Raw genomic sequence first — 16,394 nt, 5'->3', positions numbered from 1 at the left:
GGTTAAGCGTCTGCCTTCGGCTCAGGGCGTGATCCCGGCGATCTGGGATCGAGCCCCACATCAGGCTCTTCTGCTATGAGCCTGCTTCTTCCTCTCCCACTCCCCCTGCTTGTGTTCCCTCTCTCGCTGGCTGTCTCTATCTCTGTCGAATAAATAAATAAAATCTTTAAAAAAATAAATAAATAAATAAAATAAAATGCTGTGCTGAGGGGCGCCTGGGTGGCGCAGTCATTAAGCGTCTGCCTTCGGCTCAGGGCGTGATCCCGGCGTTCTGGGATCGAGCCCCGCATGAGGCTCCTCCACTGGGAGCCTGCTTCTTCCTCTCCCACTCCCCCTGCTTGTGTTCCCTCTCTCGCTGGCTGTCTCTCTCTCTGTCAAATAAATAAATAAAATCTTTAAAAAAATAAAAATAGAAAATAAATAAATAAATAAAATGCTGTGCTGGGACACCTGGCTGGCTCAGTCTGTTAAGCGTCTGCCTGCGGGTCAGGTCATGATCCCGGGGTCCTGGGATCGAGTCTCGTCTCAGGCTTTCTGCTCAGTGGGGAGCCTGCTTCTCCCCTCTCCTGCCTGCCATCCCCCCTGCATGCACACTCTCTTTCTTTGTCAAAGAAATAAATAAAATCTTTTAAAAATAAAAAATAAAATGCTGTGCAAAGGTCACATGTCAGGTCCTGTGACCCTGTTCTGGGAGGATGTTTCTGTGCAGGGCCAGCTGCATTCAGTGTGCTGTTGTTACTTGCTTCTAAAGCAGACTCTTCCCTGTGGTCCTTCCTTCCTAGCTCTTCGTCTCATGACCTGTCGGGCACGTGGGAGCACACGAATCTGCAGCGTACCTCGGGCCATTTTAGCTCACTTGGGAGCGTCGACAGCCTGGACCAGCCTTCGCAGCCCTACCCCTCAGGACGCCTCTCTGCCACCAAGTCCAACAGCAGCATCGACCACCTGGGCGGCCAGAGCAAACGGGACTCGGCTTACGGCTCCTTCTCCACCAGCTCCAGCACGCCTGACCACACCTTGCCCAAGGCCGATGCCTCCTCTGCGGAGAACATCCTCTACAAAGTGGGCCTGTGGGAGGCCTCCAGGCCAGGCAGCAGCCGGCAGGGCCAGGCTGCCAGCGATCCTCAGGGCCTGGAGGAGAGGCTCGGGCATTTCCCAGCCCGGGTCACCTGTGACAGCAGCAGAAGCCCCAGGCCAGAGGACAGTCCTGAGGCCAAGCTGGCCACCTCAGGGAGGTCAAATTTTGGGCCTGTCTGGTATGTCCCTGATAAGAAAAAAGCACCTTCCTCCCCTCCCCCGCCCCCTCCGCCTCTCCGCAGTGACAGCTTCGCGGCCACCAAGAGCCACGAGAAGGCCCAGGGCCCTCCGTTCTCAGAGGCAGGCAATGTGCAGCACTTCCCAGGCCTGACCCGCGCCCAGCCCCGCAGCGACTGGAGACCAGACGCCGCCGATCAGCAGTGGAGGCTGGTGCGTCCCAGCAGCGGGAGAAGAGCCGGGAGCTCGGGCTGTGCACCGGATGTCCCCCTGGACGGCGGGGTGCTGCCCTCCGACCCCAGGGCAGGCGGCCTGCCAGGCGCCCCTGGGCGGCTGCAGGCCTCTCTGTCCAGCACGGACGTGCGCTTCCCGCAGTCTTCCTCCGGCTGCCAGCACCCACGCCAGTACAGTGACGAGAGCCCCTTCTCGCACCAGGGCCCCGGGGCCGCCACGTCGCTGACGGAGCAGCCCCGCGTGGCCGTCCCGGGGGGCCGCCAGGAGCCTTCTGCTGACCGTGGCCCGGACGACGGCCCCCCTCAGGTCAGGTGGCCCGGCGCCGCCAGCCAGAAGGGGGACAGCGGTGGGCAGAGCCGCTACTACTGTGTGACCAGCAGACAGGCGCCGCCGCTCCACGAGGAATCCTGGCCGCCTGACGTGGCCCGGGGCGCCCACGAATACCCTCCCCCACACCCGGTGGGCCAGAAAGCCCGGTGTTCCCTGCCGCAGCACGAGGCAGCCCCGGACCCCCACGAGAGAGACAGGGGTGACCCGGCGGACCGAGCAGCAGAGGGCCGCTCCGCAGGAAGTGAGGAGCCACCAAGAGCCAGCCGCGTGGACAGGGCCGGTCCGAAGAACACTTCAGATGGTTTCACGTGGGCCGACGGAGAAAACAGCAAAATCTCGCGTCAGAAGACGCCGATGCTGCACTCGCTGACCCGGGAGGGGACGCGCCGGCCTGACAATGGCCAGGATGCGGGCCCGGAGAGGCCGCCGCCATTTGATGCCCAGGTGGGCAAACCGACGCGGAGGAGCGACCGGTTCGCCACCACCCTGAGGAACGAGATCCAGATGCGGCGAGCCAAGCTGCAGAAGAGCAAAAGCACGGTGACGCTGACTGGAACGGGGGGAGCCGCGGAAGAGGCCAGCGGCTGGAGAGCGGAGCGCGGAGATGCCACCGGCGCCACCTCAGAAGGGTCCTTCCCGGGCACCTACAGAGAGCACGTGAAGGAGGCCCAGGCCCGCGTCCTGAGGGCCACGTCGTTTAAGCGCCGTGACTTGGACCCCAGCCCAGTGGATCATTACGCAGGGTCAGCGGAGCACCGGGCTGAGGAGCACGGCGCAGATCTGGACACCGTCCCCCTCGTCTGGGAGGGGGGCCTGGCCAAGCCGCCCCCGCCCGGAGCGGGCGTGCCGCACGTGCCCCGCATCAGAGGCCGCAGACGGTTCACGCTGGAGCAGAAACTGAAATCCTACTCCGAACCAGAGAAAATGAACGAGGTGGGACTCTCGGGAGATGAGCGCCCTCCCCAGCACCCGGGGACGTCCGAGGACACCATGGGCACGTTCGCCGACAGGTGGAAGTTCTTTGAGGAAACCAGCAAACCCATTCACCAGAGACCTGGGCAGAGGCAGGCACTCTGGGGGTTCCCGAAGGAGAGGCTGGAGAGGCCGCAGACAGCAGGCCGTGGGTACGAGGGTGCAGAGCCTTGGTTCCAGAAGAGGGCCCGCACGACGTCCTTTGGAGGGAACCCCAGCGGGCACAGAAAAGCGGGGAAGGGGGGAAAACTGGAACCACCTCAGAGACTTGGGACCTTTGCTGAGTATCAGGCCTCTTGGAGGGAACAAAGGACAGCTCTAGAAGCCAGGAGTTCCGGGAGGTATCACTCAGCCGACGACATCTTGGACGCGGGTCTGGAGCAACACGAGAGGCCGCAGTACATTCACGGAAGGTCCCGGTCATCGCCATCCACAGACCTCTACATGCAGGTGAGCCTGGTGCCGCAAGCAAGGACACAGCTGCCCCCCGCCTGCTGTCTTACTGCACCGAGAGGAGGCCCCCCAGAATACAGGGGCCTGATTCCGTGTGACTTGTGTCCAGCTGTTTGACCATGCACGTGCTCCAGCTCTTTTGGCGTCAGCTTGTGTGAAAGGGACGTGGGGACAGATCAAGACATTCGTGACCGTTTAAGTGCCATCTTTGCATGCACATGTCGGGTCCCCAGCCTTGGTCTCATTCTTGCTTCAGCTGTTTTTCCCCATGAGTAGCGTGCCCCGACCTTAGCACCACGTGAAGAATTTGCAGGGAGCTCTGCAAAATGGCAGGTTCTCCTCCGAAATGGAAAGGGAGGGGTACTTTATGTAAAGACAGTGTATGATAGCCAGTCTTCAAACCTTGAGGCCATTTACAGTTTTTAGAGTTTGTTCTTTTCAGTTTTCAGTTGTTTTTTTTTTTTAATATATAGAGATTGCTTCAGGGTAAATGTAATTTAACATGCAATGCATTAAACCGTTGCATGTTTTATAAGGTTTAACAGTTCTGGCGGTAAAAGTTGACTTTAAGCTTTCTTTTAGAAAAGCACGGTATTCATAGCCATACTCAGAGTCGATTGCCACATTCACCCTCCCTCTCTCTGCCTGTTCTGCCTCTTAAACCTGCCTTTATATGTTTCAAAGAAATTGCTTACGGCCAGAAACGTGGTTTCTTTTCAAAAGAACCAGTAGCGGGTTTAGGACGGGATAGTCAGTATGTGCATGGAAGGAGTGCTGCCTGTTTCTTCATGGCGTCCTGGTGCTGACAGGCCTGCAGATGCTGCACCTGTGGCTTTCTCTCGTGGCTGTGTCCCGGCCCGTGGCCCGCACAGCGTGACCTCTGAGAATTGCATGCGTGCTCACTCAGGAGAGGACAATCCCAGACTCTGACAAGTCCTAGCACTGGAGGCTTTGCCATAGTACGTTGTAACCGGCTGTATGTGGGTTGGTCTTTGTTTTTGTTTCTACTTGGCCAGTTGTGTCCCATGGCTCTACAGTCCTCACATAGGCCTTCTGCTACCTGCTCAGAACAGAAGCAGACCTACGGTCTAGTTCATTTGTTTTGATAGACCGGTTTGGAGAGCTGAGCTTGCCAGCCCCGTGGCCGAGTGGCAGTACGAGCCAGCAGGCTGCGTCATTGCCTTCGTGGTGCGGGCCCACAGGGCAAACCCACAATGAGGGGGTTCATAATAATAGATGTCTTAAAGAAGGCAGTTGGATGACTTGGTGTGTCACTGTGCTGTTCTTGGCAGGAAGCTTCCATCGAACCACAACAGCAAGTGGGGGACCCTGGTGAGCACAGAGAGCTTCCCTCCGCAGTCTGGGCTGAGGACGGACATCCCCGTCCGAGGTAGGTGAATTTTGGATTTGGGTTTGCTAAGAAGACTCTCGGGGGTGGCCTTTGTGGTGGGTGAATGCTTGGGGAACGTGATTGGGCGTCTGTTTTTTGCCAAACCCGGAGTGGCTGCCAAGTGGACGCAGTCTGCAGCGTGCCTGGGTGCAGACGGCGTGGTGTCTTTTGAGCAGAGGCTGCAGCCCTGCACCGCGGCCAGGAGAAGCGTCTCCAGGGCGGTGACGCCTTCTCATGCCATCGTGGCATGTTTTGGTTCTTAAAATGGCTGCTGTGTTTTCTGTACAGTAAGGTTCTTTATGTTGAGAAAATGAGAAATCCAGTGTCATGGGCTTGAATGGAGTGCTTCATCCAGGACGCTTGAGTGAAAGGATGCTTTAATGATCGAGTACACGGCTGGGTTGCCGGGGCATGGTCCCCACAGCACAGTCGCCTGGAAGGATCGTCAGGAAGGAATGGAGCCAGCCTTTCTAAATTGGGCTTATTTTGAGCGTGAAAATAGAAATCAGTTCTGTTGGCTCCTCGAGAGGATCGGAGCACCTAGCAGAATTGTGGACGGCAGTGCTGTGTTACCGTGTTGAGTGCCGCAATTCTGAAATGGGGCCAGCGTAGCGGTCGGACTGTAGCGAGGATGGAATTTAGATTACATAGATAGGTAGATAGACAGACAGACAGTGTCATCTTGCCCTTGATATGCATGAGGAGGGAAGGAGGGAAAAGCGTAGATTACTGTAGGACCTGTGGTATCACCTTATTTTAAAAGGGCTCATAGATGCGTGGAAATAAAGGTACACAATTGGGTCAGTGAATGTAGACTTTTCTGTTGCTTTGGTGTGATTCTGATTCTGGTAACTGGTGTGGTATTCAGATTTAAACACTTAACATCATAAGGTTCTCTGGCAGAAATAACCAATTTAAATGCTTGCCTTTAAGTGCCTTCTAAATGGGGTCTTATTTCACTGGGCTTTAAACTTGAGTGCTGTTAGCCGTATATGAGAGCATCCAATCTTTATGTGGCTCTGAGGGGACAAGAGTGGCATTTTGTGTAGGAGGTCCCTGCCATCCCCGGTCTGCAAGGCTGAATCCAAGAATCCCTGGCTAAGAAAGAATGACAGATTCAGCAGTTTCTGAGAAACACAATTAGAGCTTTATTCCGAGAGATTCTGAGTGAGTCCTATGCCCCGCACCAGCTGTGATCTCTCCCAGCCGGCTGCTGGGCTCTGCTGCTGTCGTGAAGGTCCTCAGTGCTCCCCGCACGTGCAGACGCTGGCTTTGCACCTGTGCTCCTGCCACAGGCACGACACTTCCACTGCAGAGGGCTTAGCCCGTCTGCTGTGAATGGAGTCCTAGTGAATAGCTGTAACGTTCGTTCGCCGTGTGTGTGTGTGTGTGTGTGTGTGCGCGCGCGTGCGCGCGCGCGCCGTAAATGGCACTATCAATGGCGAGAGGGTCGAGAGGAACAGCAGGAAGGACCACCTGCTTCCTTTATCATAGCACACTGCATAACCACTCTGAAGAAATTAGTTCCAGAGCCTTCTGCTTGTGAGCTGCAGAACCGGCGATTTTTAGAATTGTGTGTGCTTTCAAAGAGTGGCGAGACTCCATGAAATTCCAGAACAGGAACATGGAAAAGCCATTTTCAGCTTTTTTCAGAGAATGTTTATTTTCTGAAGTATCGGTAAGAAATAGCGTACTTAAAACATTGAATGTGGGAATAAAAGAAATGAAAATTCAGGTCAAGGACTGTCTTTTTGCTCACCAAAACCAAAATCCTTTAATGCAGAGATTTAAAGACACCTAATGTTTTGCATAAATTTAAAACAATATAAACGTGTATAAAAAATATTAATTACTGGGGTACCTTAATTCGGCTCAGTCAGTAGAGCGTGTGTCTCTTGATCTCACGGTTGTGAGTTTGAGCCCCACGTTGGGCATAGAGATTACTTAAAAATGAAATCTTAAAAAAAAGAAAGGTACTGATCTGATAAGTACTGGTGCAGGATAGTGAATGTTTTTCATTGTATTCTGTTGAGACAACAGAATAGCATGAAGATAAGAGTTACTTGTTCATTCAGATCACATTGAGAACATTTTTGTGAGGTTCAAGATTCTGTCCTACATAAAGATATGCAGGACAAAGGTTCTGCTCCCGAAGGACCTCACAGTGTAGGAGGGAAGGAGAGACACCAGTACTTACGACAGAAATGATGACCCATAATTAGAATTTTTGTAAAAAATTATGTGGTGCTTCAGAATCTTGGAGGAAAGAGGATGAGGTGACTTGTGGCTGAGTCATGGGGAAGACAGGTGGCGTGTGAGCTGAAAGAAACCCAAAGCCAGGAAGGCAGATCCCATTGCATTTGCTTACTTCTAGCTTTTCCTGTGGCGAGCAGCCCCCTTTACCCACCCCAACTGACTTCACCCCCCAGCTTGTCCTGTTCTCAGAGGTTTTGCACCAGCTCTCCGAGCTCAGTCGTTAGGACCGGCAGGAGTCTGCCTCCTGCAAATTCTCTCCCCCACTGACTGGGGTACCTCATACACTGGATGTAGTAGCTTGCTTGGGCGTTCTGACCAAATACCACAGGCTGGGCGACATCGACAAGAGAAATTTATTATCTCAGTCTTCTGGAGGCCAGAAGCCCAAGATCAAGGGGTCAGCAGGTTTGGTTGCTCCCAGGGCTTCCCTTCACGACTTGCACATAGCCACCTCCTCCCCGTGTCCCCACGTGGTCTTCCCTCTGTGTGTCTCTTCCCAGTCTCTTGTAAGAACACCATTCAGATTGGATTAGGATTCGCCCTGATGACTTCATTTTACCTTACTTACCTCTTTAAAAACCCTGTCTCCAAATAGTCACATCCTGGGGTCCTAGGAGTTAGAACTTCAACTTAGAGATTTTAGAGGGAAACGATGACTCCCTAACCCTGGGAGAAATGTCCTTTCTGCCTTATACCTTGTAACTAGTGCTGTCAGCTGCCTCAGCGCTCTAGGGAAGTGTCATCCTGTCATTGAGCTGATGAGGCCACACCGGATGTGGGAGCATTTCAAATAAAAGGAAGAGGGAGGCTGCCATCCGCGAGTGTGGCTGGTGATGAGGGCATTTGGCAAAACCTCTCTAGAGGGCTTTTGGGAGGCATGTAAGCCTTACTGTTGCAGGCACCTTGTGACTCAACGATTCTGCTTTTAAGACTTGACCTTCTGAGTACAAGAGGCACACAGAGGCATTCTCCGCAGAGGCAGTGTGGGGAGGAGGATGTCTCTGACGCTCACCTGGTAGAAGTGTTTGTGTACCCTCTCCTGGTTCTCATGGAGCCACCCCTGTGCTGCCTGCCGGTCTCCCTGCCTGGATGGCTGCTACTGCCTCTGAACAGAGTGGAGATGAAAATCCTGTCCTTGCCCGTCCAGCACCCCCCACCCCTTGCAGGGGCTTCCATCCGAGCCACAGTTCCTCTGGTCACCTTGCGGCACAAGCCAGACCCTGCCCCCCCCCCCCCAGTGTAGCACATTGCTCTGTGAGGAGCTCTGCTTCAACTCTCTGGGATCAAGTTCTCGCCTTCTTTGTCCAAGTTTTCATCATCTCCAGCCTGGACCATAGCTGCTGCCTCCTTGCTGGTCTTGGAATATAAATTAAATTATAATTGTCCCCACTCCCAAACCATGCAGTGGCTTCTGGTTGCACTTGGAATAAAGTGCAAGCTCCTGACCATGACCTGCGAGGCCCTGTATGGCCCTGTTTTTTTCAGGGCATCCTTTGTCACTCTCCTTTCCCATCCGGGCTCAGGACTCATTGCCACCTTTCTGTCCTTTGAACAAGCCTAGTTCATTTCTTCCTCAGGGCCTTGATGCTTATTAAACGGCTGTTCTTGGAATACCACAAGCCTAATCTCAGGACATCTACCTAGCAAATGGCAGTTGGGTGTTCATACTCAGTTTGGGGAAGGCACCCTGTGTAAGCACAGTGGCTGAAAGATGAATGGACCAGTTTTCAGGTGGATGAATGGAGATAGGGGCAGGTGATGGGTAGATAAATAGATGGGTAAATGGATGGATAAACAGGGTGGATTGGTAGATGAATGAATGGGTACCCGCTAACAGCCCTTGGTTCAGTCCTTGGTTATGGAGAATAGTGGTCCATGTTGGTACATTCTGTCTGCTGAATTTTTATTTAAGATTTTAGTTTACACAATAGCAAGTGAAATGGGCTTGTCTTTCTATCCTGGCAAAACACTAAGAATCAAAACACAAACATCTCAAAATAGATTTGGTAGTGGACTTGTTTTGCAGTATCATATTTTAAAGCTTGCAAGAAAGCTAAGTTGTGCTGTGGTCAGTTACTGCTCTCAGATTTGAGGTTCAGTGAGTACTGTGTTCAGGGAGGCTCTGGAGACCAAAGGCGAATGGAGATCTGGGGGTGGAGCACGGTGGCTGTGGGTGCTGGCAGGTTCCATCCTCATAACTGCGTTGCAGCCATTTCCGCCCCCACCTTTGGGAGCTCTGCCAATGGGCTGGCACTACCTGCAGGCTTGTATCTTGTTGGGACAGATGAGCGAGGAGGAGGAGGAGAGATTCAGATATTCTGAATCCCAACAGCAGCCGTAAACTTGAATCCGTATGAAATCGAGCTCGTTAGGGGAAATGTGCTTTATATAAAATTCATAAACAAGCTAAACCCACCCGGGGGTCACCTTCCTGTACATTTTCCCCGAGGGGTGACTTGGCGTGCAGAGGTTTATGCGAACACTGATTTTCCGTTTACTAAACAAGCTTCTTACAAATAGTAAGAGAGATTGCCCCGCCAAACTCTACTCATTTGTGGCTTTAGGGAAGACATTTGCTTTTCCTGGCCCTCAATTAGCCAAGGGGCAATTGCAGCTTTCCATTCTGAACTGCTCCGCCGGGAAATTACGAAGCCCAGCCCGTGCTGGGATAACAAGGCGACACTCCAGCTTGGACGCTTTCCAGGGCGGAGCCAGCATCAGGCGGAGCCAGCATGGGGCGTAGCTTCCTCCCTGGGCCGTGGTCTTTGTGTGTGGAGTGCTTGCGGACCTCCCTCTGCCCTCCCTCCTGGAGAGGCGAAAGGGCGCCTCCGGAAAATCCCTGACGGGGGTGAGGGCTGCGGGCTGCGGGGTTGTAACTCTAGTTCCTCCCCGCACGTATAGCCACGTGGCTTTAGGAATCGCGGAGTCGGGGCTAGAGCGCGACCACACATTTGTTTCCTTGCTGGTCTGGCCTGGTGACTTCACGTTATTTGGGAGGAAGCGTGGCGAGGCCAGCGTTGTGTGGGTTACAGGGTTTGGGGCTGGGGAGGAGAGGGAGAGCCAGAGCCAAGACTGGAAGAAGAGGCGTGCCAACGGAGGGCGAGCGGCACTCCCTGCACCGAGTGCTGTGCAGAGGCCCGGGGGAGGGAAGGAGACGCAGACGGACCGCAGACCCGACTTCCGGGTTCCGGGTTCCGGGTTCCGGGTTCCGGGCTCCGGGCTCCGGGTTCCGGGCGCCGGGCGCCGGGTTCCGGGTTCCGGGCGCCGGGCGCCGGGTTCCGGGTTCCGGGTTCCGGGCGGGGGAGCGAAGCCTTCCGCGAGCCGCGGGCAGAAGGCAGCCTCTGCCTCCCAGCAGCCGGAACTGCGGCGCTCACGTAACTTCCGGTGCTCTCCCGGGGAGACCGAGCCGTCCCATCGGGAGCTGCGCCTGCGCCCCTGCTGGCCAGTGGAGGTACCAGCCGGCAGGCCGCGGCGTCCGCTTCCCAGGTGGAGATACCTCCACAGCTGTCCAGATGCAGTAATTCTCTGCTCTTTTATCCTTTTGTCTCTCCTGTCTACTTGACAGCTCTTTTCAGAGCCCAGACCCTTGTTGGCTCGCCTTCGTTGAATTTGCACGCAAAGGTGCTCATCAGCGTTTTTGCTTTTCTGCAGAAATCCATCTAAACATACCGAGACCCATCTCCTCTCATCTTTCCAGCCGTGCTTCTCTCTTCTAGGCTGTGTTTTAGGGGTGAGATGGACTGGGAAGCACCCACTCAGACGGCCGTACAGATTTAAATGCTCCTTACATTGACGCTGTTCATATTGTCAAAGGCATTGGCCAAGTCTGCTCTGCCTCCTTTGGAGATAATCTTTGTTGCCTTTTAACTTTTGTAGACTCTTCTGGTTGATTGGCTAGTTAAGGTGCTTTCCATCTTGACTCAAGAACCAAGCTGTGAAGTATGTCTCCAGTTCCTGTTCTACTGGGATCTAATGTGGCACTCTACTGAGTCTATATTAAGTTGGGTTTCCTAACATTTGTGGGTAAAGCCAAATGTCTTGATTAAACCTGAGTGATTAACCCATGTTAGAAATATATGCACATCTCAGGGCGCCTGAATGGAATGGTCAGTTAAGCTTCTGACTGGATTTCGGCTCAGGGTGTGATCTCAGGGTCCTGAGATCCAGCTGCTCCTGGGTTCACGCTCAGTGTGAAGTCTGCGATTCTCTCTCCCTCTCCCTCTGTGCCTCCCACTTATGTTCTCTCTTTCTCTCTCAAATAAATAAATATAGGGGCGCCTGGGTGGCACGGCGGTTAAGCGTCTGCCTTCGGCTCAGGGCGTGATCCCAGCGTTATGGGATCGAGCCCCACATCAGGCTCCTCCGCTATGAGCCTGCTTCTTCCTCTCCCACTCCCCCTGCTTGTGTTCCCTCTCTCGCTGGCTGTCTCTATCTCTGTCGAATAAATAAATAAAATCTTTAAAAATAAATAAATAAATAAATCTTGGAAAGAATAGAAAAGAAATACATGTACATCTCATCCATGAACTGTGAACATTGGCTTTCAGTTCCCTCCCTTGCAGAAGGTACAGCCTGTGAGAGGGCATGATAGTGTTCTTGTAGGATGGTAACGTGACTAAGCATCGTGCAAAAGTGGACATTCTAGAATAATGGCAGACTGAAAACTTGTTTCACAGAGAAGAGCAAGGTGTGGGCAAGCAAGGTCATCAGGGATGACCCAGTAGGTGGCTGAGTCAATGCATTCCTTCTACACCTGCCTGCCCCCAAGGCCACCTTCCGTAGCATTCATTTTTAGAAACTTTGAAAAGGAGGCACCAAATGCAGGCAGCTAGTTTGTTTGGGGTCAGGGTAAGGCAGCTTAATTGCACAAGTTTTCCCTTTGCTCTTTTTCCTTTGTTGGCATTTATTTTTATATTAGAGCTCTGAAATCATTGTGTGTGTGGAAGACCATTGGGGAATGTTGGGCCCACCGATGTTGAGCTGCCTCACAAGATGACTGTGAGGACTGGACAGCCATCAGGTTCTCTGTTCCACCTCCTTCCCCTTAAGACCCACAGGCTTGTAGATATCTCTACATAGGGCCACAGTGGCTGGGCTCTGTCTCTGAGGTTGCTCTAAATTACTTGCCTTTTTTTTTTTTTTAATGGGGTTTTAAAGATTGATTTAATGGTAGGACTCACATAACCTAAACTTTACTATTTGAATGTGTATCATTTAGTACATTCATGTTGTGCAGCCGTGACCACTATCTAGTTCCAGAACATTTTGTCTCCCCAAGAGAAAACCACCTACCCATTGAGCAGGCACTCTTGAACTGGGTTTACTTTCTTTAACTTGAAAGGTAACTTGAAGTGATCCCCTCTATGCAGTAAGAGTGTCTTACTCCAACACAGTTGCCATCAGTGGGATGTGAGATGGATACCTGGCTGTCAGAACTCATTTCCCACAGACTCAGTGTGTTACGTGGTTGTTGGATTCTTGCAGCTAGTCTCAAATCAGTTTAACTCATACATTTGCTGAAGGTCCACACATTTGAAATTAAAAAAACGGGTCTGCAAATCACCTGTTTCTCTTAAGCAATCTAAAAATTCATCCAAATCTTTGTAAGTGTGTGTTAGACTTGCACATCCCCCGAGAATTCATAGACAACAACAGAGCCAGGAGCATGCTCTGTGTCTGTGCTCCCATCCCTAGCCACCCTCTTTCCTCCCACCCCCAATACAGAAATCATCACCACCTCCAGCAGAACTCAGAGGAAGGGAAGGTGAAGGAGGACAGTGAAGCATGGATAGTGGCAGGGTGGTAGCCTGAAAAGTACATCTAGTTCAAGTTTTCTCAAACAGCATGTGGAGCATATTCTTGGGACTATGCACATTCTCCTTGTGAGTGTAATTTTCTGTTTTTGTTTCCATATTAACCCTTAAGTTCATAACAGAATATACTGCACGGTGTGCATGACCACACCTTGTACGTGTGGGAGTGTCTCACTGCCAGTGCTAATAACGTAACTGTCCGCAGCTGGGAGGAAAGAATCTGTGCATGTTCTCCCGCAGACACCAGGCTCTGTCTCTAGATGAAGGAAAAGGCATCCAGGTGCCAGGCCCTCAGAGCTCTCTGTCCTGTCTGTCAAAAGAAAAGTGATGGGTAAAATGAGTCCTTCTGTGACATCTGGGAAACTGTGGTAGCTGAACCCAGGAGAAGTGGTGGTGCTGAGGTATCTGGGACCACAGCAGAAACACTCCCAGCAAAACCGCATCACTTGTCGCATTAAACATTCGCTTGATAGTTTTGCTCTCATATAATTGCAAATTTGTTTTGTATTTCATAGCCTAAGAGCTGTGAAAATAAGGAAAAGAAAATGTTTTCTATTTAGACATATTTCACAATACAGTAAAAAGTAAAACCATACACTGCATGATTCCACATGTAGGCTGATCTTTAGAGACAGAAAGTAGATTCAGTGGCCAGGAATTGAGGGCTGGGGGGGAATGGGAATGACTGCTAGAGTGGGTATGGAGTTTCTTTTGGGGGTGATGAAAATATTCAGGAATTACATAGTACTGATGGGTGCATAACTCTGTGAATAGACAAAAACCACTGAATTGTATACTTTCATAGGGTAAATTTTATGGTATTTAGACTTTACCAATTTTTAAAAATCTGTCAACACTGAGATGCCACAGGAAAAAAAGTTAATTTAAAATGAGTCTGTGCATTACTCAAGTCTGAGCAATGCAGCTGCAGCTCTGAGGTCAACAAAGTTTGTAAAGGGTCAGGCAGTGAATATCCTTGGCTTCGGGGGACAGACTGTTCCTGTTGTGATGACTCAACTCTTGTAGCATGGACGCGGCCATGAACATATGGGCGTATGCATAGCTCTGCTCCAGGAAAACTTGACAGGAAAGGTTTGCCAGCCCTGGGGTCTGGTCCAGGGATGGCTGTCCGTGAGTGTACTTTCAGGGATGGGAATGTGGGACCTGCATGGCGGTCTGTTTAGATATCTCAAAGAGACTTCTTTTTATGATTCTCTTGCAAGAATGAGATCCATTTCTGTCTTCATTTTACTTGTCTTTTGGGTGGTGGTTAAATTTCAGGAGTTTACACTGTCCACCCAAGCAGGGGTGGCCGTGGCTCCTTCACAGCGTGGGAGTAGAGGTGAGTGCAGGATGCTCTAACCGTGGGCTCCTTTTGTGATGTTCTGCCTTGCAGCGATGGCACGGGGTAGGGAGGGCACCCTCAGCCCCTAGAGACTGGCCTGCCACATTAGGCGAAGTGACTCGGGAAGGGCTTAACGCTTCACCAAGACTGCCTGAGAGGCTAGGGGGAAGAGTGCTTCTGGAATGTAAGTGCTAGGGTGCTTATCTTGTTCTGTTCCCTTTTTATTGGTGGAATTTTTCAAGAGCACAAATGTTCCACGTCAAAGACAGGGATACACACGCAATTTATTCCAAGTATTTATAATGTAAAGTCTCAATAGCATTAGCATAGCTTAAGCTATGAAAAGACGTGAGAGTCCTAGACACCCTGATAATTATGCCTCACTCAAGTAAACATGGATGTATGAAAACCCAAATTATAAATCTTAATATTATAAAAGTGCTTTCTCTTTGGAAATAACTCATTGAGGGCATTCTTTAAAAATTCCTCAAGCATGGGGCGCCTGGGTGGCTCAGTCATTAAGCGTCTGCCTTCGGCCGGTCGTGATGCCGGCATTCTGGGATCGAGCCCCACATCGGGCTCCTCCACTGGGAGCCTGCTTCTTCCTCTCCCACTGCCCCTGCTTGTGTTCCCTCTCTCACTGGCTGTCTCTCTCTCTCTGTCAAATAAATAAATAAAATCTTTAAAAAAAAAAAAAATCCTCAAGCACAACCAGCATCCAGGTCTTGTTTTCCAGTACCCTTCTGTAATCAGAGCAGCCAGTGCTTCTTGCAGGGGATGGCTGGGTTTAGGGCCGGGGCAGGGGATATACAGAATGAGCCTGGAACGTCTTGCAGTGCCAAAAAGTAAGGAAGGACTAAACCAAACAAGCCCAATAACAGTAAGGATATCTCAAAGGGACACAGGAGCCAACTGAAAGAGCTTCCTATGACCACAGTTGGAACAACTGAAACAACGAAATAAAGTAGTGTTAGATTGTGACCCAGTGTATAAAGTAAGTATTCCTGAGTCCGTACTGATGATAAACATAAATGATTGAATAAATAAGTGGAGAGAGAAAAGACAAGTCTCTTGTTCAGAAAAATTCCACATACTCTGTATAGCTCCTCTGTCCTCAAGGAAGTGGAGCAGAACTCCTGGCTCCTTAAATATGGACTGTGTATGGGCAACCTCCTTCCAGAGAGGGCAGGATGGAAAGCTAGAGGGAGAGAAGGCGCTTCTGATGGAGAAACTGACCTGTGCTAACCCCTGCCAGCTGGTGCACGGAGATCAGTTGTGTTGACAGCATGACCCTTGCTAGCCTATGCGAATAGCACTTTCTACCTTTGTGATCTTCCCCAAAATCCATAACCATAATCGTGAAAAAAAAATCAGACAAATCCCAGTTAAGAGACATTCTACAAAATGCCTGAACAGGACTCTTCAGAATGGTCAGGGGCATCAAGAACAAGGAAGTTCTGGGGAGCTGTGCCTTAGGGGAAGCCAAGGAGACGTGACAACTAATTGTAACATACCCTGGACAGGGTCCTGGGACAGAAGAAGGACATTAAGTAAAAAAGAAATCTGAAACAAGTGTGGGCTTCAGTTAATATTAATGTCCCCAGATTGGCTCATTAATTATAACAAATGTTACCATACGAACATAAGAGGTTAACTGTCGGGGAGACCGGTCATTGGAGATACCAAAATTCTCTTACTGTCGTAATTTTTCTGTAATTCTAAATGCATTCTAAAATGAAGTGTGGGTAGGAGAAGGAAGGGAAGAATGAAGGGGGGGGTAATCACAAGGGGGAATGAAGCATGAGAGACTATGGACTCTGGGAAACAAACTGAGGGCTTCAGAGGGGAGGGGGTAGGGGAATGGGATAGGCCGGTGGTGGGTATTAAGGAGGGCACGTATTGCACGGAGCACTGGGTGTTATACGCAAGTAATGAATCATGCAACACTACATCAAAAACTAATGATGTACTGTATGGTGACTAACATAACATAATAAAAAATTATTATAAAAAATAAAAATAAAATTTAAAAAATAAAATGAAATGTGTATTTAAAATTGTAATTTTTTTAAGATTTTATTTTTAAGTAATCCCTGCACCCAATGTGAGGCTTGAACGCAGAACCCCAAGATCAAGAGTCACACACTTTACTGACTGAGCCAGCCAGGTGCCCCTAAAATCATATTCCTTTTTTTTTTTTTTTTTTTAAGATTTTATTTTGTTTTATTTGTCAGAGAGAGCACAGGTAGGGGGAGCTGCAGGCAGAGTGAGAGGGAGAAGTCCAATGCAGGACTCGATCCCAGGACCCTGGGATCATGACCTGAGCCAAAGGCTGGCGCTTAACTGA

General features: G+C 50.8%; 1 protein-coding gene across 2 annotated transcripts in view; it reads left to right on the top strand.

Moving 5' to 3' along the window:
* LOC125282542 (protein Shroom2-like) overlaps window positions 1-16,394 on the top strand; it is a 137,194-nt gene that overhangs the window by 80,991 nt on the left and 39,809 nt on the right. For both annotated transcript variants that reach the window (XM_048217545.2, XM_048217544.2), the window contains exons 4-5: window positions 783-3,240; window positions 4,536-4,633. In XM_048217545.2, coding sequence (XP_048073502.1) covers window positions 783-3,240; window positions 4,536-4,633 — 2,556 coding nt within the window. The remainder of the gene's footprint in view (window positions 1-782; window positions 3,241-4,535; window positions 4,634-16,394) is intronic.

This window comes from Ursus arctos, chromosome Y, assembly GCF_023065955.2.
Source record: "Ursus arctos isolate Adak ecotype North America chromosome Y, UrsArc2.0, whole genome shotgun sequence".
Taxonomy (NCBI): Eukaryota; Metazoa; Chordata; class Mammalia; order Carnivora; family Ursidae; genus Ursus; species Ursus arctos.
Note: the sequence above shows the minus strand (reverse complement) of the source record. Positions and strands in the feature narration are given on the sequence as shown.